This window comes from Meles meles, chromosome 11 (genome assembly GCF_922984935.1).
Source record: "Meles meles chromosome 11, mMelMel3.1 paternal haplotype, whole genome shotgun sequence".
NCBI classification, from domain to species: domain Eukaryota; kingdom Metazoa; phylum Chordata; class Mammalia; order Carnivora; family Mustelidae; genus Meles; species Meles meles.
The window spans coordinates 21,334,660-21,360,258 of NC_060076.1; the positions used below are offsets into that span (position 1 = coordinate 21,334,660).

Genomic DNA, 25,599 nt, shown 5'->3' on the forward strand with positions numbered 1-25,599 from the left:
CAACTCCCAACTCCTGTATTTTCTTTCTTTCTTTCCTTCCTTCCTTCAATCCTTCCTCCCTCGTTCCCTCTCTTCGTTACAAGATTTTATCTGTTTGAGTGAGAAAGAGAGAGCACCAGAAAGAGAGAGAGAGTGAGAGAGCAGCGGGCACATGCAAACATGTGGGGGGGTGATTTGGGGAGGTGGAGGCGCAGAGGGAAAGGGAGAGGCAGATTCCCTGCAGAGCAAGGAGCCGGAGGTGGGGCTTGATTCCAGGACCCTGGAATCATGACCTGAGCTGAAGGCAGACGCCTAAACGACTGAGTCACCCAGGCCCCTCTTTTTAAGGAATGCCCCCGTGCAATTTCTTACATTAAAATTCTAGGGTTTTCCCCCCCACCCTTGGGCTGCCTGCTTTTACTTCTCTCTTTTTAAAGTACAAAAGCATGAAAAACTCAAATTTTCTGGAGTAGATACATTTTTATATCTAGCACGAAACATTTCAATTAAAAAAAATTTATTTAAGTAATCTCCACATCCAACCGGGGGCTCAAACTCAAAACCCTGAGATCAAGAATCACACACCTGACTGTGCCAGCCAGGCACCCCCAGACATTTCAATTTTGCTATCCTCTTTGTCCCAAGAATTATTTGGGAGAGTGTCCAAGTAGGTTTCTTTTGGGAATGCTAGTGTTATGTTTTATTTTGTAGTCTTATTACATTATTACATGGTAGTCAGATACTACAACTTCTATAGTTTCTATGTTTGACTTTGTTGCATTTTTTTTTTAATGGTCTGGGATATAATAAATTTCGTAAATATTCCGCGATTAATTTAGTATTACTTAGGGATAAGCAGCAGTTTGTCTTATTTCTGTGTTATATTCGTTTTAAAAGAAAAAGCAGGGGGAGGCTGGGTGGCTCATTTAGTTAAGTGTCTACCCTCGGCGCAGGTCCTGATCCCCGAGTCCTGGGATCGAGTCCCATGTCAGGCTTCCTGCTGAGCAGGAAGCCTGCTTCTCCTTCTCCCTGATCCCCCTCATCCGCCCCCCCCTTACCCTCTCAGAGAGATAAATAAAATATTAAAAAAAAAAAAAGAAAGAAAGAAAGAAAAAGCCATGGTTAACCAGTACAGATCTTCCTGAACTTACAGTTGGGTTACATCATAACTTGGAAATCTCCTAAGTCGAAAATGCATTTGATACTCCTAACCTTTCAGACATTACAGCTTAGCCTAGCCTACCATAAATGTGTACAAAACCCTTGTGTTCACTGGCAGTCCGGCAAAACCGTGTGGCAGCCAGCCTATTGTATAATCAGTTGTGGCCCCTCTCCTGTGCCGTATCGAATACTGTACTGAAAGTGATAAACAGAATGGTCGTGTGGGTGCAGAATGGTTGTGAATTTACCGGGTGTCTGCCCCTTGATCGCCTGGCTGGCTGGAGCTAGAGCTGGCTGCCACCACCTGGTGTCCTCAGAGAGGATCACACCGCATACCCCTAGCCTGGGGAAAGATCCAAATTCAAAATTTGAAGCGTGCTTTCTACGGAATGTGTATTGCTTTTGCCCCACTGTCAAGTCGAAAGATTGTAAGCTGAACCGTTGTAAATCGGGGCTGTCTGTACTTGGAAATCTCCCTCTGTCAGTTGCCTAGAGCAACACGAGGGCTGAGTCTTTATTCCCCGGGTAGTCAGGGGGCCAAGACTAAGATGGAATTCCACGCTGACTCTCCTGACCGGGGCCCTTCCTGAAATTACAGACCCTGAGAGGACAACACGATACCCAACAGAGCCTCAGGTAGAAGTCCTTGCTTGATCTTGGGCCATGTACCCGTCACCCTCTAGTAGGTCGGCGTGTGTTAGCCTTCCACATCCCTGCTGCCTGTCGAAGTAATTGGACCTGGTCATCCGGCTGAGACCCGGCTGTCCATCTCACTGACATTTTAAACACCTTCACTTTTTCCCTAAAAGAAACACAGATGGGGTAAGGGACAGATGAGTTCTTCTCTGTTCCACTTGCGTTTTGAGTTGTGGCAAGCAGGACTGCAATTTCCTTTATCCAGTCGCTCAGTAAAAGTGCCTTGGATGGTTATACTGTGCCCTGATGATATCGGGGCAAATGACGAAGTCCCGCAGCCTGGAAGGCAGAGCTGGAACCGTATATAATGACAAATTAACACGGCCGATGGGGGAAGGTGCAAGTGTGAGCGGAGCACAGAGGGATTAAATTTTCCACAAGAACAGAGGAATGGGGATGACACAGGGGGAATATGGGGTTTAAGGTGAATCTTCAAGTAGGAATGGGTGCTAGCTGGACAGAGAAGGAGGCAGGCATTTTCCTCGAAAGGAACTTCGTGACTAGGGCATGAAGTAGGACAGGGGACGGCATGCGTGAGAGTCATCAGCCTCCTGCCTAGAGAATATTGTGTGTGGTTTGGGTTTGAGAACAGTGAGGCTTGGGTTAGGGATTGGCTTAGAGTCAGACTGTTAAGAGGTTTGATGGCAGGTCGAGGTATTTTTGTACTTTTTGTATAAAAAGTACAAAATACTGTTTGTATTTAGTACTCTTCTCTGTGGGCAGTGAGTAGCCATTGCAGGTTTTTAAGGATGGGGTCAGATGTATCTTTTATCATTTGGCTGTTCCAATTCTGGTTCTCCGTCATACATGTCTACTACCCAAAACGTGGCTTGTCCAGAGGGGGCGATCGCATTTTTCTTTTCCTGTAATCTACGATATATGATTCTGGTTTAGATGTCTGTGCCACTTGCCATGAACATGCTACCTGCAAGCAAGCCAAAGGGATGAAGATGTGTGTCTGCAAATATGGATTCGTGGGCAACGGGAGGACTTACTGTATAGGTAAGCTCTGGCTCTTGGGCGAAGTTGGAAAGTGGGGTCAAGTAACGAGATTCTCTAGTGTTAAAGAGCTAATGTCCTTGTGGGGAAGATGTTGCTTTGCTCACCTGTTTTTATTACAAGAAGTCTTGTCCATTATAATAGGCCTTTGTTTTAGTGTTTGGATATGGCCTGTCTGTGGTGTTTGCAAGGAAGTATCTTCCGTGGTTTTGTTTTTTTTTAAGATTTTATTTATTTATTTGACAGACAGAGATCACAAGTAGACAGAGAGGCAGGCAGAAAGAGAGGGGGAAACAGGCTCCCCGCTGAGCAGAGAGCCTGATGCGGGGCTCGATCCCAGGACCCCGAGACCACGACCCGAGCCGAAGGCAGAGGCTTAACCCACTGAGCCACCCAAAAGGTCATTGAACTTGAGTCTCTGGAAATTCTCTGGCCCAACACAAATTTGAAATCTGTTTCAAGTCCTGAGTTTAACTTAACAACTTGAGTAGATATTGCCTTCCTTAATTGCTCCTGGTTGTTTTGATGTAAAATGATTTATATTAGTACCCCGAGGAAAAACAAAACACAATTGCCATTAGACTTTTTGGCTAATTGATGAAGTAGTATTGCTTTGAGTCTTATGACTCCCAGAATTCATCCTCCGGATTTTTTGGAGTTGTAGCCCACTGGGGTCTTGGGTGGCTTAAAGGAATACAAAGGCCTTTAGGAAGGATGTAAGGTAATTTTTTGGCTTCATGGCCTCCAGTGTGAGACTCGAGCAGTATCCGGGCTCAAGTCCAATTCAGAGAGAGGGAGACTCTCGCAGCACATTTCTCAGCGTGAATGTTAGGAGAACCACACTGTCCTCCCGGCAACCTTGTTATGTGCACTACGAATACTGACAGTTTGCCTTGTGGCTGTGCACTGACCGTGTAGACAGCCTTGTGATATCTTTGGGTTTCTTCTTCCTAAAGAGCAGTAACAATTCCCAGTTCCAAGAGTCATATTCTACTTCACAGATACACCCTCTCACAGTCACACACCACTGCCCGTTCCTGCGGGCTGGGTCTGTGCCCCCCTTGGACCCTTTCTCTTTGGGATTCTGCCCTGGAGAATTGTGGCTGCCCTGTAGTCTGAGGTTCCTGAGGCATTTCTCAAATCCTTCTCCTCCCGCGGCTCACTAGCAGAGGCTTGGAAATGAGGGGGGAAATGAGCACGGACAAGCCTTCTCTGCTCCCTCCCCGAAGTCCGTCCCTCTCCCACAGAAGCGGGCCTCACTCTTGATTGCCCCTTGACTTCTGAATCGAAACTTCTCTTAATGGGAGGAAGGGGCTTATTGATTTCTGTGGTACTTGCTCGCAGACACTAGACTCTGCCTCCGCCAGTATGTGGCCTCCTGAGACCACACCACGGGTCACAGGTGACATTACCTCTGTGCCCTGCATGCTGTAACGTGGTCTGCAGTCAAGGGGCCTCAGAAATTTAGAATTCTCTACAAACCCACTGTCCCTTCTGGTGAAGCCTGCTGGAGAGCCCTGTCTCAGAAACGCTAGCCGAGGACAGGAATGCAGCGTCTTATGGGCCTGGACTGGTGTCCCAAAGCCCCGTGCAGGGCTCATCAGCTGGGCTGGACACTTGGCCAGGCGGTGGCTCAAGGGCTGTCTCTCCCTGCACCCACGCAGATCACACTGTGGACAGTAAAAAACCATGAGCTGTGTTCCATCTTCAGTGACATTCCCAAAAAGATAACACCTATAAGGAAAATGGGGAGGAAAAAAAAAAAACGAACGCCGGATTTTGGAAAGGGTACTTTTGAGGCAGCAGGAACTGAGTGCAGTTGCGAGAGGCAAACCCATGCTATAGTCAAACACCACATAACAACCAGAAAAACTCCAGTGCATAAATTGATGACACCGCCCCCACCCCCAAACAAAACAAGCAGCCGCAGAGATCAACTCTGAAAGAACGCATAAGAAATTGGTCTCAGGGGGCGCCTGGGTGGCTCAGTGGGTTAAGCCTCTGCCTTCGGCTCAGGTCATGATCCCAGGGTCCTGGGATTGAGCCCCGCATTGGGCTCTCTGCTTGGCAGGGAGCCTGCTTCCTCCTCTCTCTCTCTCTGCCTGCCTCTCTGCCTACTTGTGATCTCTGTCTGTCAAATAATAAAAAAAAAAAAAAAAAAAAAAAAAAAGAAATTGGTCTCAGGAGTTCTTCTGTGGGTAAGGCCAGGCCAGAGTCAGCAGAGCCTGGCCTGTCTGTTTTCGTGAACAGACCTTTATTAGAAGACAACGTTGCTCATTTGTTTGCTTATGGTCTGTGGCTGCTTTGTGCTCTAAAAGCATGGGTGAGCACTTGCCGCTGGAGACGGCCCTTCACAGAAAGTTTGCCAAGCCCTGAGCTGCAGGACAGAACCAGGAGGGTAATTTACCTTCATTCGACACCTATGTCCAATGACTGCTTTAAAAATGCTGAGGGCAGGCTTCTGCGGACTTGCCCAGCGTCCTCTACCTCAGCTCATTCTCACGGAGTGACTAACATTATTCGCATGGGTCGTTGACGATTAGCAGGAGCTGTTCCTGCCGCAATATCAGCTCTGCTCCCGGATGAGGCTTAAGCACTAATTCCATTGCGTTTCCTGGTAACTCAGAAGTAACAAATTTTCCGGTTACTCACTGGATGCAAGATTGTCCTACTCTGCCTTTCGTGAGAAAAGCAAGAGAGTGTGGCTGGCTGAGCTGGAAATGGGGTGCTGCTGGATGTGTTTCTTTCACAAGGTCTTTTTGAGTGTGAAGAGATGGAAAAAGAATCACAACCCGCAGCTTGGAAGACCGAGCTGGAACAGTGTATAATGACAGATGAACACAGTCGATGTGGGGATGTGCAACCCCTTCTCCCAATCTTCAAATAAGATGAATGTTCAGACGAAGATGCTGGATTTCTCTTGTGTGTGTGTGTTTTAAAGATATTATTTATTTTAGAGAGGTTTATTTATTTTGGAGAGATTTATTTATTTGAGAGAGATCATGAGTGTGGGGGGATGGGGGGCGCAGAGGGAGAGAGAAACTTTAGCAGACTCTGTGCCCAACTTGGGGGTCGATCTCATGACCATGAGATCATGACCTGAGCCTAAATCAAGAGTCGGCTGCTTACCTGACTGAGCCCCCTGGGTGCCCCTCTCTTATGGTTTTATATATGCCTGACACACGACTGCGGGGACCCTGCGGTCTGAGAAGGATCGTGAGGAGACCCTTGGGATGTTGTCACGGAATAGCAACTCCCAGGTCTGTAGCCCCGGAGGACAGTCTGGGTCATTGGACGTGGTATGGATTGATAGCCCTTTCTGTGCGTTGTCTCAATATATCAACAGATAAAAACGAGTGCCAGTTTGGAGCCGCTGTGGTCTGTGGAAACCACACATCTTGCCACAACACACTCGGAGGCTTTTACTGCATTTGCCTAGAAGGATATCGAGCCACAAACAACAACAAAACATTCATTCCCAATGACGGCACATTTTGCACAGGTACTCGAGAAGGGGGCTGCGGTGATGGAGGACAGTGTCTGGCGTGTGGAGGAGGGAGAGGGCCGGGCGGGGATGGGGCGTGGTTTCAGGGAGGGACTCTCCCTGCAGAAGGTCCATCGGGGGAGTTTGGGACATGGGCTGGGTATTAGTGAGTGTTAGGAAACTCCTGTTCCTTCTGTTTGCTAGCGCCACGGCATCGGCATCGTAGTACTGGGGATGATATTCTCATTTTGGGAGGCGCCTGCTGAAGCATCTAGGGGTATCAGGAGCCATCTAGTGTTATTACGATCTCTAGGGGGTCTTAAATGACAAACTGTGAGCAGGTGTTGCGGGGTGGGTCTTTGGGAGTTCCCTGCAATATGCTTTCTCTTGTTCTGTGCGTTTGAACATTTTTCTGCCAAACAAGGAGGGGCTCTCAGAGATGGTGTTTCTGGAACCCTAGCTGGGGTGTTCTTGTGGTGACTCTGGCACTGTGCACACGGCCCACAAAAGCCCAGGGGGTAGACATTGTGATGTTGGCTTCTGGGAGCTCTGCCTCTCAGAGGAATCCACCCGGCGAGGAGGGCCATGTTTTCGATCTCAGCCGCTCTGAAGCTTGGGGCACATGTTGGGTGAATACAGTGGGTGGGCAAAATCCCAATTTTCACGGAACCCTGAAACTCTTGGCCGAACTCCATGTTACAGCATGTCATGACATTGTAGCTCTTTGGTTTTCTAAGAAAATCTGGGAATGGTGAGGAAGAGGAAAGGCAGGAATGGACTGCAGGTTCTGCGATGGTTTTGCATAGACTTAATGACTCTGCTTAAAAGCTTTGTGATATTGAAAGGTTTTCGGGGAAAAGGGAAAGGAGAATGTTGTTTTATCTCCTTACCCACCCGGAAGCACAGATTCCGATGCTCTGATTCACTCTCCCTCTTGACCTGCACCGAGGTAAAAAAAATCCCTCATGGGGTCCACTTGATTTATTCTTGGCATGAATGAAGTGTGTTCCCTCAGAGAAAACCTTTTATGATATACTGTTGTTTTCGGTAGCAAATGGCTTGTTGTATGATTGCTGAAGTGCAATGGTGCAGAATTAAATTAGATGCATTAAAAAAACAACATATCAATTAAAAACATTTTTTTAAATTTAAATTCAACTAGCCAAGGTAACGTGGTGTGGACCAACATCATTGGTTTTTGATATCATGTTCAGTGATTGATCACTTCAATGTAACACCCAGTGCTCATCCCATCACGTGCCCGTTTTTTAAAAAACCTGTCAAGGTGATGGTAGGATGTTCTGTTCATCCAAGACACATTTCTCGTGTAGCTCCCTTGAGCCAAGGCGGTGCCAGCGGCTGGTGATAGCACGTAGCTAATTTCAGTATAAAGTGTTAGTCATAAGTGAGCAAAGGACACTTAGGGAATCTGGAATCATGTGGGCTCTTATCTTGGAAGTGGGGAAGGAATCAGGGAACTTTCTGGAGGACGTGATACCGAAATCGTGTTTTCAAGGCTGCGGGAGTTTGCTGGGGGAAAACTTTTATCACTGTATCTATCACTCACCTTCCCAAGGATGCATCTGACTTAAAAAAAAAAAAAAATTCGAAGGAGGAGAGAAGAAGGAGTAGGAGAAGAAGAAAGAAATATTTTGTGCAAGGGCCAAACAGATGTCAGCTTAATAAGAACCAGTCTTCCTGGAACAAAGTCCTGATCTCGGCTCTTCTCTGTCTTCCACTTGTTGTAATTATTTAGTGACCTTTTTTTTTTCTTTTTTAAGTGAGATATAATGCACATATCATCAGATTCACTCTCTTAAGGTGCTTTTTAGTGTATTCACAAAGTTGTGCAACAACTACCACTATCTAGTTTCAGAATACCTCCGTCACTTCAAAAGAAGGGCCGTATCTGTGGGCAATCATTCTCGTGACCTCTCCTCTTGAGATCTCTGGTTATCACTTTGTAAAAGCTGATGGGTGACTTTTCTCGACGATACTGAGTGTCTCTTGGTATCACGGTTGCCCCAGGAACAGCGGTGGACTGTTCCTGTCCACTGAGGCTTAGCACGTTTTGGGGTATCAGGGGTTACCCGGTGTTTGTCTGGATCCACAGGATGTGAATCCTGGTTCCTGACTTGCAAGAACCCCTGCGACCGGGTGTTGGTTGGATTCTGCAGAGTCCGAGCCAGATGCAGGAGCTGCTTGCCGGTGGGCCTCTTTGGATGTCACCCACGAGAGGGTTCTAGTTCCAGAGAGCTTGCACCTGGCCCCCAGGGCTGCCCCCAGACAAGTTCTGGGGCTCCCAGAAACTTGGCCAAGGGAGAAGCTCTGTGGCATTTCAAACGTGAGGAGGGTGGGAGAGAGATGATGCTGGTGTGGGAGCAGGCCTGGAGCTGGCATCTCCCTACAGCCCGACTCCAAGGAGGCATGGCCCTACCACGTCTGCTGAGAACTGCAAAATGCGTTTTGCGCACCTTTGAATTCCCCAGGTGTTGGGAATCCCTCTCTAGTCCGATGGCGGCGGTAGCCTTCTTTTCATTCAGCTCCTCTCCTGCAGTATCAAAGGCCTGATGCCATTTCTTCTAGGGAAGTGTAACAGCATTTCAGCCTTAACTAGGAAATGGGGAAAAAGGAAGGAAAAATTTTACTCCCCAGAGGGAGTAAATGCGTTGCCATTCATCAGTTTCCAGAACCTTCTGCTCAGAGCCTGTATCACATAGTCTGCCTGTGGTGAAGTAAACACCGTCATTGCTAGATGTAAATCCCTACCCCTGCCAAGACGTCTGTTGGTTTCTCTCCCAGGTCAGGAGTCTGTTCTCCGTGTGAACCTTTGCTCACAAGCTTCTCAGCTGCCTGTTGTTTCTGGTCCTGGAGTGGCCGGCTGCCGGCTTGGACACAACGTGTGGTCCCGCTGGGATTCTGCTCTGTCTGGGGTATTGCCCAATGGACTTGCCGCTGTCCCGAGGTTCCTCCCAGTGCTCCTTCCAAATGGGATTTTGCTGCCCAAATCCTAGTCCTTTGTTTTAGCTGTGTTTTAGTCCACAAGTGTCCTATTCTACTAGTCTGAAACAAGGAAGCAACAAGGACAGATAAACCTAAGGAAAAGTGGGCTGGGGAGTTACTGCTGCACTCAACAGTGCATTGCTTGTAACCAACAGCTTCCTGACTATTTTCCCTGTGGAGCCCCCTGGCCTCCTGCTTAGTCACGTCTCTAATGGTGGTGGGTGATGGCTTCAGGCCCCCGCTACTGCTCCAGCTCCCAGGAAGGAGAGAGAGGCCAAAGATTCTGAATCCGAAGATGGTTAAACCAAAGCATCCTTCCCTTAAATGTGAGAGGCTTTGATTAAGGCATGTTGTTTCTCTTTGGGAGTGAAAGGGCATGCCTGAGCTCCCGCACATGTGAACATCTCCCACGCTTCACTCTTTTATTTTTTTTTAATGTTATTTATTTATTTGAGAGAGAGATCATAAGTAGGCAGAAAGGCAAACAGAGAGAAGGGGGTGGGGGGAGGCAGGTTCCTTGCTGAGCAGAGAGCCCAGCGCAGGGCTCAATCCCAGGACCCTAACACCATGGCCTCAGCCGAAGGCAGAAGCTTAACCCACTGAGCTACCCAGGCGCCCCCACACTTCATTCTTACTTCTGGCTTCCTAGGTTATAGGGATCCCAGGTTCCTTCCCAAGGCCTTGTTGAGTGTAGTAAAATATGTACACATGGTTGTTGTTTTGTTCCACTAATTTAAAGTTTTGGGAGGAGTAACTGGAACAGGAGCTTTGAGGCATCTATAAATTAGATTTTCCTAAACAAACTAGCAACACTGGCAAGATTGTGAAGGAAATGGATAACCCTTTTAGTTCAGGTCCTTTGTCCATGACCAATGCCTCTCTGAGTATGATCTTAAATATGGTCTCCTACTTTATATATATCAACAACCCAGAATTTATTATGTGGCTGTACTGTGTTACTTAACTGATTAGTTTTTCCTCTCTTGTGGTTGTTTTCCTGTTTGTTATATTTTGTGTATGTGTGTGTGTGTGTGTGTGTGTGTGTGTGTGTGTGTATGTGTGCTTGCTTGCTATCATAAGAAATGCTTAGGTGAACGTCCTCGGATCTACATCTCTACAGGTAATTATTCCTTGTTATAAATTCTGGAAAATAATTTTTGTATCAAAGGTATACCTACACATTGTTATTTTTCAGTACATTGTGCCAGATTGTCTTCCAAAAAGTTCACACCAATATTCTCTCTCACTAATCATGTCACGAAGATCTTCATTTCTTCACATCTTTGCTGATACCGGACATTAGCAACGAATGATGTGAATTTAACCGTTTTGATTTTAAATGGATGTTTACGTCCCTCTGAATAACTGTGGCTTCTTAAGATGCAGATTCTTAGCTGAACTTGGCATTTAGTAGGCAAGAGAGTAGGAAAAAAGCAGTAATGTTACTTTCCAAGATGCGAGGAAGTCATTTTTGTCTCCCCTGCATGGAGTCGAAGGAACTAGTAATTAGTTGGCTACAGGGAGAAGAACAGGCTGTGAGAGCATTTTCATTTATGTGAAAATTCTTCCATGTACTTTTATCACTGAGTCCATTCTGAGCCTTCAAGTTTTAAAGGCATCTCCAGGCCAGAGCTTGTATGTAAAGGGGCATTCAGAGACTTGCCCCTCAGGCATGCCCGCCAAAGCTAAACCCTTGCTTCTTTGACACTCCTGTTCTAGCTAAGGGTCCTCCAGATGGATTTTCGGATTCTGTCTGAGAGTATTCTGATCCTGGGGGACAAGCCACGGGGCCGCTCCCCAGAGCGCAGCCAAGAAACCCAGGAGAGTGTGTGTATGTGTGTGTGGGAGGGCTTGGCTCATGGTCACACTGAGGGTTAGGTTCAGGCTCTAAAGGAGTGGCTTGTGCTCCAGGGAGAACGGAGTCTGTAGAAAGGCAAGGCCTATTCACGTATTAGCCAACATGTATTAGGACTTAATTAGCTTCATTTTACAAAAGTGGTTTAGAAAGGTTAAGGAACAGACCTGAGTACATCTAGTAAGTAGCAGAGTCAGTTCTCAAGGGTCTGTTTGACTTTCAAGCCCAGGCTATTAGATGGAAAGAGTATATATAGAACATCGGGGCCCTGGGACCAGGTCAGCGTGTCCTGCTCGGTTTTGCTACTTTCTGGCAAGGAATTTTCTCGCTGTGGATAAAGTTAAATAGTTCAGTATATACAATGAGACAAGGGAAAATTTCCCCCTCGATCAGTTAGGCTTGTTAATAAGGTTGCTCAGTTGCTCAGAACGTTTTTCCTTCCCAAGCAAACATATTATGACCTTGGTAGGCCCCATGGAATCCACCACATGGAGAAGTTATTCTAATGAGCTTACCATGTTTACGCAGCCAAGATTCTAGAATAGGTTAGAAAAGGGATGGGTTGTGAGCATTAAGAGGTAGCAGGGCATTAAAAATCAAAATGACATGGGCACCTGGGTGGCTCAGTGGGTTAAGGCCTCTGCCTTCGGCTCAGGCCATAACCCCGGGGTCCCGGGATCAAGCCCCACATCAGGCTCTCTAATCAGCAGGGAGCCTGTTTCCCAACCCCCCCCTGCCTGCCTCTCTGCCGACTTGTGATCTCTGCCTGTCAAATAAATAAATAAAATCTTAAAAAAATATATTAAAAAAAAGTCAAAATGATGTCACTGATCTCAGGGATAGATGCTAGGTGCTTCTGGACTTCATGAAGACAAGGGGTATCTTTGATATTGTCTGTGGACAACATGGAATTATTGATCGGCTGATGGTATAGTGCGACTGTAATGGGAGATACAGTGTGGCCAGTGGCTAAGGGTGTGGTCCTGGAGCTACATGCCTGGTTTCCAAGTGTGACTTTCCCACCACTTAACCTGCGTGATTTTAGTGTGGTTACTTACCCACTCTGTGCTTCAGCTACTTCTGCTGGAAAATGGGGAGAATAATAGCATCTGGCTCATGGGGTTATTGTGTGGAATAAGATGAAAATAATTAGTGATAAGTAATGAAGGGTTTAGAACAGTGGCTGGCATGTGCCAGATGACACACAGGAGTCATTGGGATCAGCACTCATTATAGCAATCATTGTTATTAGGTTGTTGAATGATTGGACACAAAGCCGGCTGATTAATGACTGTGGTGACTCACGCAGAGCTGATCGGTATCTAGAAACTCTGTCTTTTCCCTACCATTGCTACCTAGCCACATTTTTGCCCTGTGGTACTGGTATTGCCTGTTTCTACTGGAAAATCTGTTTATTCCCACTCACTGTCTTCTGAAGTGCCTGGGGCAGATGGGCAGGCTGGAAGATGATTACTGTGACAAAGGTATAGGTCCACATTTTACAGACACCTCCCCCCCCCCAGAATACAGAATCTTGATAAGCTAAAATGAGGGATCCCGTTCTAGGAATGCATGCTGGATCCTGCAGGGGCGAAATCATCTCTAAAGTTTGTGCTGGATTGAGATTGATTTCATTTCCTATGCTTTAGATTTTAAGAATCCTTTATTAACTATTATCCAGAAGTCCATGATTTTATATCAACAGCTGTGTTTTTGTTTTTGTTTTTTAAAGATTTTATTTATTTATTTGACAGAGATCACAAGTAGGCAGAGAGGCAGGCAGAGAGAGAGGGAAGAAGCAGGCTCCCTGCTGAGCAGAGAGCCCAATGCGGGGTACGATCCCAGGACCCTGAGATCATGACCTGAGCTGAAGGCAGAGGCTTAACCCACTGAGCCACCCAGGCGTCCCAGCTGTGGTTTGTTTTTTTTTAAAAGATTTTATTTATTTATTTGAGGTGGGGAGAGAGAGAGCACAGAGGAAGAGGGAGAGGGGGAAGCAGGCTCCCCGCTGCGCAGACAACCCGATGGGGGCTCGATGCCAGGACCCTGAGATCATGACCTGAGCCAAAGGCAGACGTTTAACTGACAGTCACCCAGGTGCCCTGTTATCAGTTGTTTAACTGAGTTTTTATTGGTTTCGTTTCGTTTCTTACGTCTTTGTTGTTGTCGTTTTTAATTATGTTGCCCTTCTTGACATTCTTTATTCTGATGTTTTTCACTGACTTGAATGTTTTTCAAAATCTTTTTCAGAAAAGAAATGTCAAGGGTTGCCTGGTGGCTCAGTTGGTCGAGCTTCCAGCTCTTCATCTTGGCTGAGGTCTTGATCTCACAGTTCTCAGTCTGAGCCCCGTGTTGGGCTCTGTGCTGGGTATGGAATCTGCTAAAAAAAAAAAAAAAGATTAAAAAAAGAAATGTCAATAGTGTAATTTCTGAGATCCTTCATGTTCTAAAATGTCATACCTTGACTTAAATATAGTACTATGTCTTACTCCCTTTTCCTTAGAACTCTGTAAATATTCCAATAGCATCTGGTGTCTCAGACAAGAAGTCCTAGGTCAGATTGATTTCTTTTCTTCAAGATTACAATTCCTTTCTCTTTCGTTTCATAGATTTTTCTTTTATTCCATGAAACTCAGATCACTTTCATTTTTCAACATTAACGCCTGTAACCTCAAAAGGTGCTTTGGATGTGAATACATAAGCAGAGGAAATTTTCCCTTTGATATTAATTTTTAATTAAGATTTATTTATTTATTTGAGAGAGAGAGAGGGAGAGAGAAAGAGAGTGAGCACAAGTGGGAGGGGCAGAGGGAGAGAGAATCTCAAGCAGACTCTGTGCTGAGCAGGGAGCCTGACTTGGGGCTCAGTCTCATGACCCTGAGATCGTGACCTGAGCTGAAAACCAAAGATCAGACGCTTAAATGACTGAGCCACCTGGGTGCCCCCTGCAATTTCTCTTAAGTGAATACCCCATATTTTGGGTCTGTCCTTATGTTGTCTATTGTCCTATAGCTTCTCTCTCATATGATTTCCTTTTCTATGTGTTTTTGGCAAATTCTTCAAGTTGGAATTTGCAAATTTATTTTCCAGCAGCGACCAATGTATTATTCAAAGCCTTTACTGAATTTTTATTTTTGGCACTAACATTTTGTTTTTGCACTTTTGAAAAAGATTTTATTTATTTATTTGAGAGAGAATGAGAGTGAGAGAGAGAGCATGAGAGAGAAGCAGACTCCCCACTGAGCAGGCAGCCTGATACGGGACTCGATCCCAGGACTCCAGGATCATGACCTGAGCTGAGGCAGTTGCTTAACCAACTGAGCCACCCAAGCGCCCTCCACCCCCCCACAGTTTATTTTTGATTTCCAAGTTCTCATTGTGTTTTTCAGAAGTTCCCCTTTTTTCATTGATTGCAGAATCCTCTTTTTTTCTTTTGAAGATTTTATTTTTTTTTATAATTTTTAAAAAATTTTAATAACCATATAATGTATTATTAGCCCCAGGGGTCCAGGTCTGTGAATCACCAGGTTTACACACTTCACAGCACTCACCATAGCACATACCCTCCCCAATGTCCATAACCTCACCACTTTCTCCTTACCTCCCTCCCCTTGGCAGCCCTCAGTTTGTTTTGTGAGATTAAGAGTCTCTTATGGTTTGGAGATTTTATTTTTAAGTAATCTTTGCACCCAATGTAGGGCTTGACCTCACAACCCCGAGATCGAGTGTTGCACGTTCTACCAACTGAGCCAACCAAGCACCTCGATTACAGTATCCTCTTCATTTCATTTGGACTTCTGCATCTCTTTGTATGCCGAGAGTAGTTTTGGTCATCTGTTACTGCGTAATGGTACTCCCACCCCCTGCCCCACCCCCTACCACATTTAATGGCTTGTAACAACAATTTATTATTACTCACAATTCCATGGCTACGTGGTTCTCTCACTTATATGGAAACATTCAGCTGGTGGCTGGCTGGGCTGGTAGGTAGAAGAAAGCCTCTTTCACATCTAGGGCCTTGATGCTGTCAGTCAGGACACCTTAGTTTTCCAGGGGGCCTCTCTCTTGATGTGATTTCTTATCTTTAGGGTGTCCCCTGAGTGACTTCTCTGGCAGGCGTGATAGCTTGGATTTCCTTACAGCATGGCCACTGTATGCCAACAGAGGGAGAGACGAAGCTGCCAGTCGTCTCCCAGATCAGGTTCACAAAAGGCACAGTGTTAACTTCTGCTGTATTCTGTTGTCCAAAGCAAGCCTCTAGACCAGCCCATGGGGAGGGGGAATGGATTCCACTCTTGAATCCCCAAGAAATGGCTAACAATCTTTAGAGATGATCTTCCAGATTTTCCCCGAAGTTTGCCGCGTTAGAGATGTACGTTGATCACAACTGGTAGCTTGTGTGGGCTCTTTCAGCAGTTACAGTAATTACTGCCTCCTAAACAATGATCGGTGAGCGATGAGGAGTTCATTGGTCCAGGACCCAAATGCAAACAAAAAGGAGAGTATAGTGAATTTTGATAAAGTCACAAACAAAAGGGTTCTGATATTTTCTTCCTTCTTTTGTGAAACTATGCTGTTAGTAGGTTTTAGAAAACAAAACAATACAAAATGCTCTTCATCTGGCAGAATAGAACATTGGCCACTTTATAGTGGTCCTTCCAAAATTACCAGCCTTTAAAATCCCAGAGCCGGGTAACAACCAGGTTTTCCTCTGTCTTGCTATTCCCTGTTCTTGGCTCCCCTGCCCCCACCATGGTTCTTGCAAGTGTCCTGGGAATAGTCCCATTTCACTTAAGGTTTTTGTTTGTTTGTTTGTTTTGTTTTGTTTGGTGAAATTGGTGTGTGTATGGCTCTGATGGCATTCCTACAGTTTTTATTTTGTTCTCTAAGTCATTTCAAATCCGCTAACTGGCAGAGAGTTTTCTTCTCTGGTCTCTGAATTACTATGGGGTTTTTATTGCTGTACCTGATACTTTTGGCTGTCTTTAGTCTAGGAGAAAAGTCTGCCCAGGGGCATGTATTTTTCTTCTTGAAGCTTGTCTTAAGTTCTTGTAATCTTGGTAAAATTAGTGAGACCTTTCTGAATTTTCCTCTTATTACGTGACTTACCCTGTGGTCATGAGCTAGAAAGCATTTTTCACTCTGGTTTAAATTGTTTTATATTTGGAGTTCTACTTCAGGTTTTTTTTCTTTCTTTGTTTTTTTAAAGAGAGGGGCAGAGGGGGAGAGAGAGAAAATCTTAAGCAGTCTCCATGCTCAGCAAGGAGCCTGACAAGGGGCTTGATCTCATGACCTTGAGATCACGACCTGAGCCAAAACCAAGGAGTCGGACACTTAACAGACTAAGCTTCCTGGGGCCCCATCCTTCAGATATTTTCAGGTATGAGGTATGAGGTAGAGGCCATCCTTATTTTGTAGTGATTGAATTTTTTTCAGCATTCTTCTCTGGGGCTCTTTTTGTTGGTTGTCAGAGAGTTGGTGATAGTTGTTGGTTTTTGTAAATTTCCAAAACAACATTGACAAGGATTTATTGAGCACCTTTTGGTACTGGTGGCATAAAGCAGGAAAAGAACCTTTTGAGGAATGAAATGAAACTCATGATGCCCTTGCAAACAAATGCATCCATTTTTGCAAGGGTAGATTGAGAATGTGAGAAATGGCTGTTCCAATGCCCCTGTGCCCCTGTGTTTCCCTTTTTTTTTTTTGTTTTTTGTCTCCCTTCTTATATCTGGGTCTCAAGACATCAATGAGTGTGAGGTTTCCGGCCTGTGCAGGCAAGGAGGACGGTGTGTGAACACTTACGGAAGTTTCAAATGCTACTGTATGGATGGATACTTGCCAGAGAATGGGCCCGAGCCTTTCCACCCAGCCAGAGACACCACGTCATGCACAGGTGGGGGTCTGCCGAAGACGGGAGCTTTCTGAAAGTGGAATTCTGCTCTCAGATGACTTTCTTCTGCTCAGAGCCTGTGTCCGTGCGGCCTGTGTTGGGGAGATGAGTGGAGATTATCTGTTCCTTTGCACATCGGTACAACCTAAATAAAGTCAATATTACAGGATAAAAGGGGCTGGCTATCTTAGATTAAAAAAAAAAAAAAAAAGCTATAATTGGTAAACTTCCGGGATTTTTAGCAGTTAGTGGATATTCTCCCATGAAACATGATTTTATATAGTAAACATAGCTGCCCTCTTAAGGACCAGGATTAGAAAAATGACTCTGAAAATTACAAAGCCATATATATCTGAAGGTGTTTTGCAATTCAAATGTTTTACTCCACTGAGCTAGGCTTCTCTTTAACTAGTGTGAATTAGTGAGGGTTGACTGCCAAATCCCATCAGCTTTGTGTCACGGAGATGGTATTGCTGATGCAAGGCCAGAAGATTGAATAGAGACAGTCATTGGAAACATGCCCAGAAGTCAAAATGGAAATGAACGAGTCTGTGTAAAATATCGCTCAGATGTATGTGTGTGGAGCGAAGGGGGACGATGGGGTAGAGGTGGAGAGAGATGATGAGTTTTGTAAATTCATATTCACATCGTAATGAATTTGACATTCATTTATTTTCAGAAATAGACTGTGGCCTCCCTCCTGAGGTCCCAGATGGCTTTATCGTCGGAAATTACACTTCTAGGCTTGGCAGCCAGGTGCGTTATGCTTGCAAAGAAGGATTTTTCAGTGACCTGGAAGATACAGTTTCAAGCTGCACAGCTTTGGGCACATGGGAGTCCCCAAAGTTACATTGCCAAGGTGAGTTTTCAAAAGGTCCAGGATCCCAGCTTCTGTGGTTTTGAGATTGTTTTCGTATTTCTCTTTGCATTTCTCTTTAGGGTGGTGAATGAATTAAATAGATCCAGTAAGTTCCTGTTGTCTCTAAGAGGCATTCTAGTTGATTCTCTTGGTATTTTCAGGAATAATTATTGGCAAATCATGGTAATTCCATCTTTTATTTTTCTACGTTTTGTAAGTTAGGTTTCTCATGATCAACCCACTTGGTTAGTACTTTCAGAACAAAAAGTTAAATAGTAGTGTTGACTTTGAGTATCCTTCTTCATGACTTTCATGGCAGTGGTTTTAGTTTTTCATTATGCATTCGTGGTCTTGGCTCTTTGATGTGGATTTCTACTTATATTCTTATGCACACTGACCCAGCGCCATGTGCCAGGTGCTGTTCTAAGCACTTTATATCAATTGGCTCAATCAATCCTTACAGGATCCCTAGGAGTATGTACTATTATTATCCCATTTTACAGATGAGGAAAGTGAGGCATGGAGAAATGAAGTAATCTGTTCAAGGTCATATAGCTAGTGATAGAGCTGAACTTGAACCCAGAAATTCTGGTTTCAGAAGTTGTATTCTTTTTTTTTTTTTAAGATTTTATTTATTTATTTGAGAGAGAGAAAGAGAAGGCTTGTGTGTGCGTCGAGGGGAGAGGGGCAGAGTGAGAGGGAGAGAGAATCTCAAACAGATTTTGTGCTGAGCTCAGAGCCTGACACAGTGCTTGATCCTAGGACACTGAGCTTATGACCTGAGCCAAAACCAACAGTCCGATGATCAACTGACCAAGCCACCCAGGTGTCCCTGGCATGACATAATCTTAAAGAAGCCTCTATCTAGTCTTACTCTACTGGGGCTTAAAAAAATCAGATGAGTTATGTTTATCTATCTATGAGTTATCGTTTAGACGTGTTCAAGTGATCATATACGCTTTAACCAAGTCATATGGTAAGGTTATATTTTTAGATTTCCTGATAATGATCTTACATACTAATATCTGGAATGGAGCTTTCTTTCTGGGTCTTCGCTTTTTTTGTCTTTTTATCTGGATTATATTTGCTAAACTTTATTTAGAAATTTTACATTAATATTCAGAAGTGAGGTTGGTTTATTTTATTTTTTCTATGCCATTGTTGTTGGGTTTGGTATCAGTATTATTCTAAATTTTAAAAAAAGAATGTGAGGGGCGCCTGGGTGGCTCAGTGGGTTAAGCCGCTGCCTTCGGCTCAGGTCATGATCTCAGGGTCCTGGGATCGAGTCCCGCATCGGGCTCTCTGCTCAGCAGCGAGCCTGCTTCCCTCTCTCTCTGCCTGCCTCTCTGTCTACTTGTGATCTCTCTCTGTCAAATAAATAAATAAAATCTTAAAAAAAAAAAAAGAATGTGAAAAAATTTCTCTCTTTCTTCCTTCTCTGGACTACTACAAATAGAATTTTTAAAGGCTTGGGAGATTTCACTTGCAAATTATCTGGATGTGGCTTTTTTAGAGAGGTAGTCCCTGGGCTATTTTGAAAAACCCTATACTTACAGGTCTAAGTTTCCTCTCCTTTTTGGGGTCCACTTTGGTAATTTCCATATTCCTAGGAAATCATTGATTTTATCCAGATTTTCAAACTTATTTGTGGAGAGAAGTAGAAAGCACTCATATTTATAATTTTCTGTAGTTATAATTGTTTATAAGTGAAATATTGGAAGCAATTCCAAATGTCTATCAGTGGGAGATCAATTAAATAAATCATGGCATGTACATGAAATGGAATATTATGTAGCCAATAAAAATTACATTGGAAAATAATATTTATTGACATAGGTTAGGCTTAACAGTGTATTACTGAGTTATCGATTATATGAATAACATCACATTAATTTTGAAAAAGCTCTTATGCTCATATAAGCTCATGGAAGTTTAGAAGGTGATACATCAAAATATTAACCGTGGTAACTTCCACGGGGGGGGGGGGAATCCAGGATGATTTTCATATATGATATTCTTTCTTTATTGAAAGACTTTTAAATGCCTTAGACAAAGTAACCAAGCTGTTTTCCATTTTGGAAAAAAGGAAACAGTTTTCATTGAATTTACTGCATAGCTAGGACATCCCAGTGACGTGTTTGGCTAAGTTAATTCTTGTGCTGTTCTGATTTGCGATTCAGGCTCTAAACACATTTTTAATAGTTAATTGTCATCTTGGGGGTTAAGAAATTCTAAAAGTACATTTTAGTTCTCACATTATCTTTTAGTGGATCAATTAAAATGCAGAACTTGGATGAAAGTGTGCCCTAATGCATATCAAAGAACTCCCAAAGATTTATATAGGAAAACTCAAATGAAAGAGTTTGTGTGACTTTGAGAACTAGTAGTCATCTGGATTATTGGACCGAGAATGGGGAAAGTTAATTTGGAGGAGAGTACTTGTTACATTCCCCAAAGAACTGTTATTTGGAAGATCTTCACTTCTTTTTTCCATCCTCTAATAACGGCTCCGTCTGCCTGCTGACACCCTCCTTCTCCTCCCCCGCGTCACCACATGGCCACCGGCTTCTCAAGGCTGCGTCTGCTCCTCTGAGCACCCCTTCTTACTTACCCTTCCTCATCCCTGGCACTCCAGAAGCCTGGCCGTGGGCCAGCCGGCACTGCATTTTCAGCTCCGAGGTATAAAGCCACCGGAATTGGGAATTCCACTGACAACTCTAGCAAACTGTGAACTTGCTGTTACTGAGGAACAGGTACTTGGTAAGGGAGCAGCTCTGTGTCACTGACACAGCTTTTGTGTCCGATTTCACAGACCTCCCCATCAGAGAAGGCACGGTTGGTGGACCCTGTTGTTTGCCTTCTCTGTGTCCCTGAAGGCTGTGCCACCGTGGCCAGGACCCCTTGACATGGGTCCCCCTCCGAGCGAGCCTCAGAAGCAAGCCCTGGAAGTGAGGAGGAGAGCTCCTAATGCCCAGGGCTTCTGTGGCTCCCTCTTCTGATTTAGGGAGGGATTTATGGAAGCATCAGTCTCCCATGTCCATCAGCTCTCTAGAGAAGACAGTGTCAATCTCTGGTTTGTGCTTCCTATTATTTTACTAGGACTTTTTTAATTTTCAGAAAAGATGCAAGTTTGTATGCAGGAGCCTAAAGAAATTAAATTTTTAAAAATTCAGCCAAGCCAGAAGCAAAGTGGAGGAATCTCTTCAACTGTGTTGTCATCGACAATCAATCCAGAGCCCAGGTCTGATGCTAAATACGCTGTAGCCCTCGTGACTAAGACCATCGGGGGTCTGGGAGAACAGCAGACACGGGTCCATCATGAACTATGATGTAATGGTGAACTCCTACGTATTATGTGAGAAGAATGAATAAATGCTAAGTGTTCTCATGGGAAGGAGGATGGTTCTGGAGAAGAGGTAATGTGTGCTCTTCCCTTCATGTAGTTTGCTTGCCGTGTAAGAATGTGGTGAGGACTCGTTTATAGTGGAGGTAGACCAGTTGCAGGGTTCTGGGGAAAAAAAAATCTGTCCTCTAAGACAAAAATCCAAACTCATAACCATGGCCTCTGAAGCCAGCAGGGTTTTTGGCCTTTTTGGCTTCTCTACAGGTTACATTTGCCATCATTCTCTCCCAACCAACAGGCCAAGCTTTCATCAACCTCAGGGCTTTTGCACATGCTTCTCCTGTTACTTATAATACTGGCCAACCACCTTAAACTTTTCTTTTATTGTGGTAAAATACACGTGATAAAAAATTGACCATCTTCACCATTGATAAGTATACAATTCAGTGACATTAAGTACATTCACAGTGTTGCCCAACCATCACTGTTATCTGTCTCCAGAATGTTTTCATCATTCCAAACAGAAACTCTGTACCCATCAAACAAAAACTCCTTCCTCCTATGTCTCCCAGCCCCTGGTAACCTCTGTTCTACTTTCCGTCACTGTAAATTTGTGTTCTAGGTGCCTCATATATGTGGACTCGTAAGATATTTGTCTTTTTATGTCTGCCCTACTTCGCTTCGCGTTATGCCTTCAGGGTTCATCCATGTTGTAGCAGGTGTCAGACCTTCATTCTTATTTAAGGCTGAGTAATATTCCATTCTGTGTATACACCACATTTTCCTTATTCACTTGTTTGTTCATGAAGTCTCCCTGTTCTTGGCATAGCAAGGGCCTTCTTGTCTTTCAAGTTTCAGCTTCGGTGTCCCCTCTGACAGCATTCTCTCTCTTAGTCCCCAGTATGCAAGCACATTATTTGTGACCATTTTTGTGGTTTATGTCACTCCTACTGGACTGTGAATCTAAGAGCCCCGTGACCATGGAGTCTTGTTCAGCACGATCTCTCCAGCACTTGGCACAGGGCCCAGCATACCTAAGTCCCACGGAAGCACTCCGAATCCTCTTCAAAAGGTGGCACAGACCATGGCGGGCATCGAGTTGGCTCCCGGACTGCTGTCCAGCCTCTCCTGGACTGAGCCTTGCTGAAACCTGGGCCTCCTCTTTGGTTTCAGTTCTCAAGCTTCATGTCTTTTCCTGATGCCACATCTTCTGACTTTGTCTTCCATATCTTCACGTGTGCTTCTCACTTGGCATGACCTCTCAGTGCAAGCCAGGCCGTGGACTGACTCCTGGTTTTCCCCATATCCACGCAAGTGGCCCTCCAAAGAGAGCGGTCCAGCACTGTGGGCTGCTGGCAGAGGCAGAGTTTCTCCTTTGAGTTGGTGAATGAGGATGGGATGTGGTTTCTAAAGTCTACGAATAGCAGAGCCTGATTTCTCCAAAGGTGGCCAACACTTTAAGGTGGACAAGGTTTTCTGTAAACACTGTCTCATCTGATCTCTAGAAATGCCTTCTGAGGTGGTTAATTGGTTATTTCTCATTTCACATATATTCTATTTACAATGCATAGGGGGTGTTTTTTCCCATTCTCAGCAGAGAGAAAGTCACTTACCTTGTGTCACTAATTTATGTATCAAGATGAGAACCCAAAGCACTTTCTAGAAGGCAGAGTCCATGGTAGAAGCAACCCTTGTGAGTGCTGGAGGTGGCAAGTGACAAGGAAAAGCTGGAGGGCCTGGGAGTCCACGGTGTGGGCCGGCCCACCCTGAAGAATACGTATTATTGTGGAGTCAACTCTTCATCTTCTGAGGTTCTCATAGTAGAGCCCCGTCTCATCTCTGCCAAGTTGAGAGTATTTGACAAAGTTTTGACGTAAGTTGGACCACAAATTAGGGCATTCAGGTGAGGGGCGGTGGACCAGTTTTGTTGCACTGCTCTCTCGGGATTTTCAGTCAGGCTGTGGAGAAGGTTCACATGGAGGCCCGGCAGGAAAGAGTGCTCTGATTGACTCATGGTGCCTGCCATGGGGGAGGGTGGACACAGTGGCAGCCACGTATCTCGTGTTTATCTTCTGTGTTCCAGGTAATTGTCTGAAATGGATTTTGGGCACCTCACCACATACCGATCTTTTCAAACATTTAGGAAGACTGCATTGATTTCCTGCCTGCACACAACAAATCTCTTGTGTTATCCTTTTTTTTTTAAATATTTTTATTTATTTGACAGACAGAGGTTACAAGTAGGCAGAGAGGCAGGCAGAGAGAGAAGGAGGGGAAGCAGGCTCCCCACTGAGCAGAGAGCCCGATGCGGGGCTCGGTCCCAGGACCCTGGGATCATGACCTGAGCTGAAGGCAGAGGCTTTAACCCACTGAGCCACCCAGGTGCCCCACTTGTGTTATCCTTTTGCCACGTAAATGCCACTAAACTATATCCCTTACAAATGTTCGGAGTCACTGGAGTGTGCAGAACGAACCATGATGCTGGTTATGAGACTGCCACGGGGTGGGGAAGTGGGAGCCTTAGAATCAGAAAGACTTGTGTGAGTTTTGGCCGAACCACTCGGGAGTTCCGGAACTAGCTCTAAACTTCTCTCAACTCCGTTTCCTTCTGTAGAAGGGGATAAGATTGTTTCCATCCTGTATACAGAACTGCTATGAAGATTTAATGAGAAATAATAGTAGAAAGCACTCAGTGCTGCCAGATACATATTCACCATTGTAATGAGAGCGTTCATGATCTAGCGGGGAGTGGCAGGTAGTGTCTCTTACAAAAATGTCAGATCTTTGCGAAACTTCCCACCATAGAAGGGAAAGGTCTAAAATTCTCCAGCTTTCACATTACCTAATTTATTAGTTTTCAGTTCAAGTATTCAGCCTACAAGTAGAGCATTAAAATGAAGAGTTTCAATGTTACTTTTGGAAAAAAAGAAAGATTCATGTGCGGTTCAAAGCATCAAAAGCCATTATCCCCTCTACAAATGAAAGATCCTTACAGGAGAGACGTTGAGAAACTCTTTTTTTCTTTCCAGCACTCATGCTCTCACCTCTCCTGTCACCCCTGCAGTTTCTGGAGTCTTCAGATTCTAGCTGTTTTCATACCAGATGCTATTTGTTGACAACAAGTGTTGTTACGTGAAATGGAATTTTTTTTTTTTCTTCTTCCAAGTGAGCTTTCTCTATGAATATGATCTGAAGGAAATGCATTGTTCATCAAGGCTAAAGTTCATGGAAGACTTGGGAATACAAAATACATCAAAAAGTTATTATTATTATTTTTTTCTACTGCCTTAAAGTCGAGTAGACTTTTTGGTACTAATGAGCTCATTAGCTTAGTCACCGCAGTTAATAAGCTCTCCTTGAGAATGTGCTTCGTGGCATCATACAACCCTCCCATTTTCCTTTGATGATCGTAATAACGTTTTCTAAATGCAAGTTGCCACATACCGAAACGCTAGATTCCAACCCCCCACATCGATGATATATGGAATTCAGAGCTCAGACGATCCTGGAAGGAGGCTCTAACTACATGTGGCCAAATTACGAACATGGCATAAAATACGGGAGACTTCGTTGTAAGGTTACATTTATTCAGCCCCATTCCTTAGGCCGTATTTCTTACCAGTACACGTCACAAAGATTAATATTCATAGGAATATTAATAACTCACATGACTGCAGGGATAGTCTAAAAATATGGGATGTCGGTATAGCCCATGGAGAGCTTACCATGAAGGGAGGGAAAGGGACATTTTTCCAAATGAAGCAAATGAAGACAATAAAAGTCTAAGTGCTGAATTATCTGATTCAGAACATGAGTATAGTGGAGACTCTGTTATAGTGGAGTGGTGTTAATCTGCCTGACCATTTGGACCCTTCCAGTCTGCCCCACCCCACTGACTTCTAGGTGATCTGTAATTCTGCTTTGACTCTAAGGCACAACAGGGACATTTCTGTTATTGTTGTGTAAATGAAAACTGACTTTAATATGATTTTCTTCACTTTTCATACTTGTTTCTGCTCCTCTGCCAGAGCTTTCCAGCTAGTAGTGTATTTCTCTGGAAAGACTTTTCTTGAGTCAATATCAGCCTGTGGAATAGGTCTATCATTCATTCCCCTGGCAGCTGGCAAGATGTCTGCCTCGATTTATGGACGTTATTGGTCTTTTTTTTTTTTTTTTTCTTTCTCAGCTTGGTATTTATTGCTCTCTAAAACAGTCTTAGATGAAGCCTTATATTACTATGTTATTTCTGAAATCAATCACATTATTGTGCTGATGTTTCTAATGAGAAGCTGCCAATGGGGATGATACCAGTGATTCAGCCCGTTGATTA

At 44.4% G+C, this 25,599-nt stretch overlaps 1 protein-coding gene across 4 annotated transcripts in view; it reads left to right on the top strand.

Annotated features, from left to right (window-relative positions):
- The window catches only part of SUSD1 (sushi domain containing 1), a 129,962-nt gene that overhangs the window by 9,017 nt on the left and 95,346 nt on the right, over window positions 1-25,599 (top strand). For all 4 annotated transcript variants that reach the window (XM_046023878.1, XM_046023876.1, XM_046023877.1 and 1 more), the window contains exons 2-5: window positions 2,731-2,838; window positions 6,182-6,337; window positions 16,918-17,070; window positions 17,747-17,926. In XM_046023878.1, the coding sequence (XP_045879834.1) occupies window positions 2,731-2,838; window positions 6,182-6,337; window positions 16,918-17,070; window positions 17,747-17,926 (597 nt within the window). The remainder of the gene's footprint in view (window positions 1-2,730; window positions 2,839-6,181; window positions 6,338-16,917; window positions 17,071-17,746; window positions 17,927-25,599) is intronic.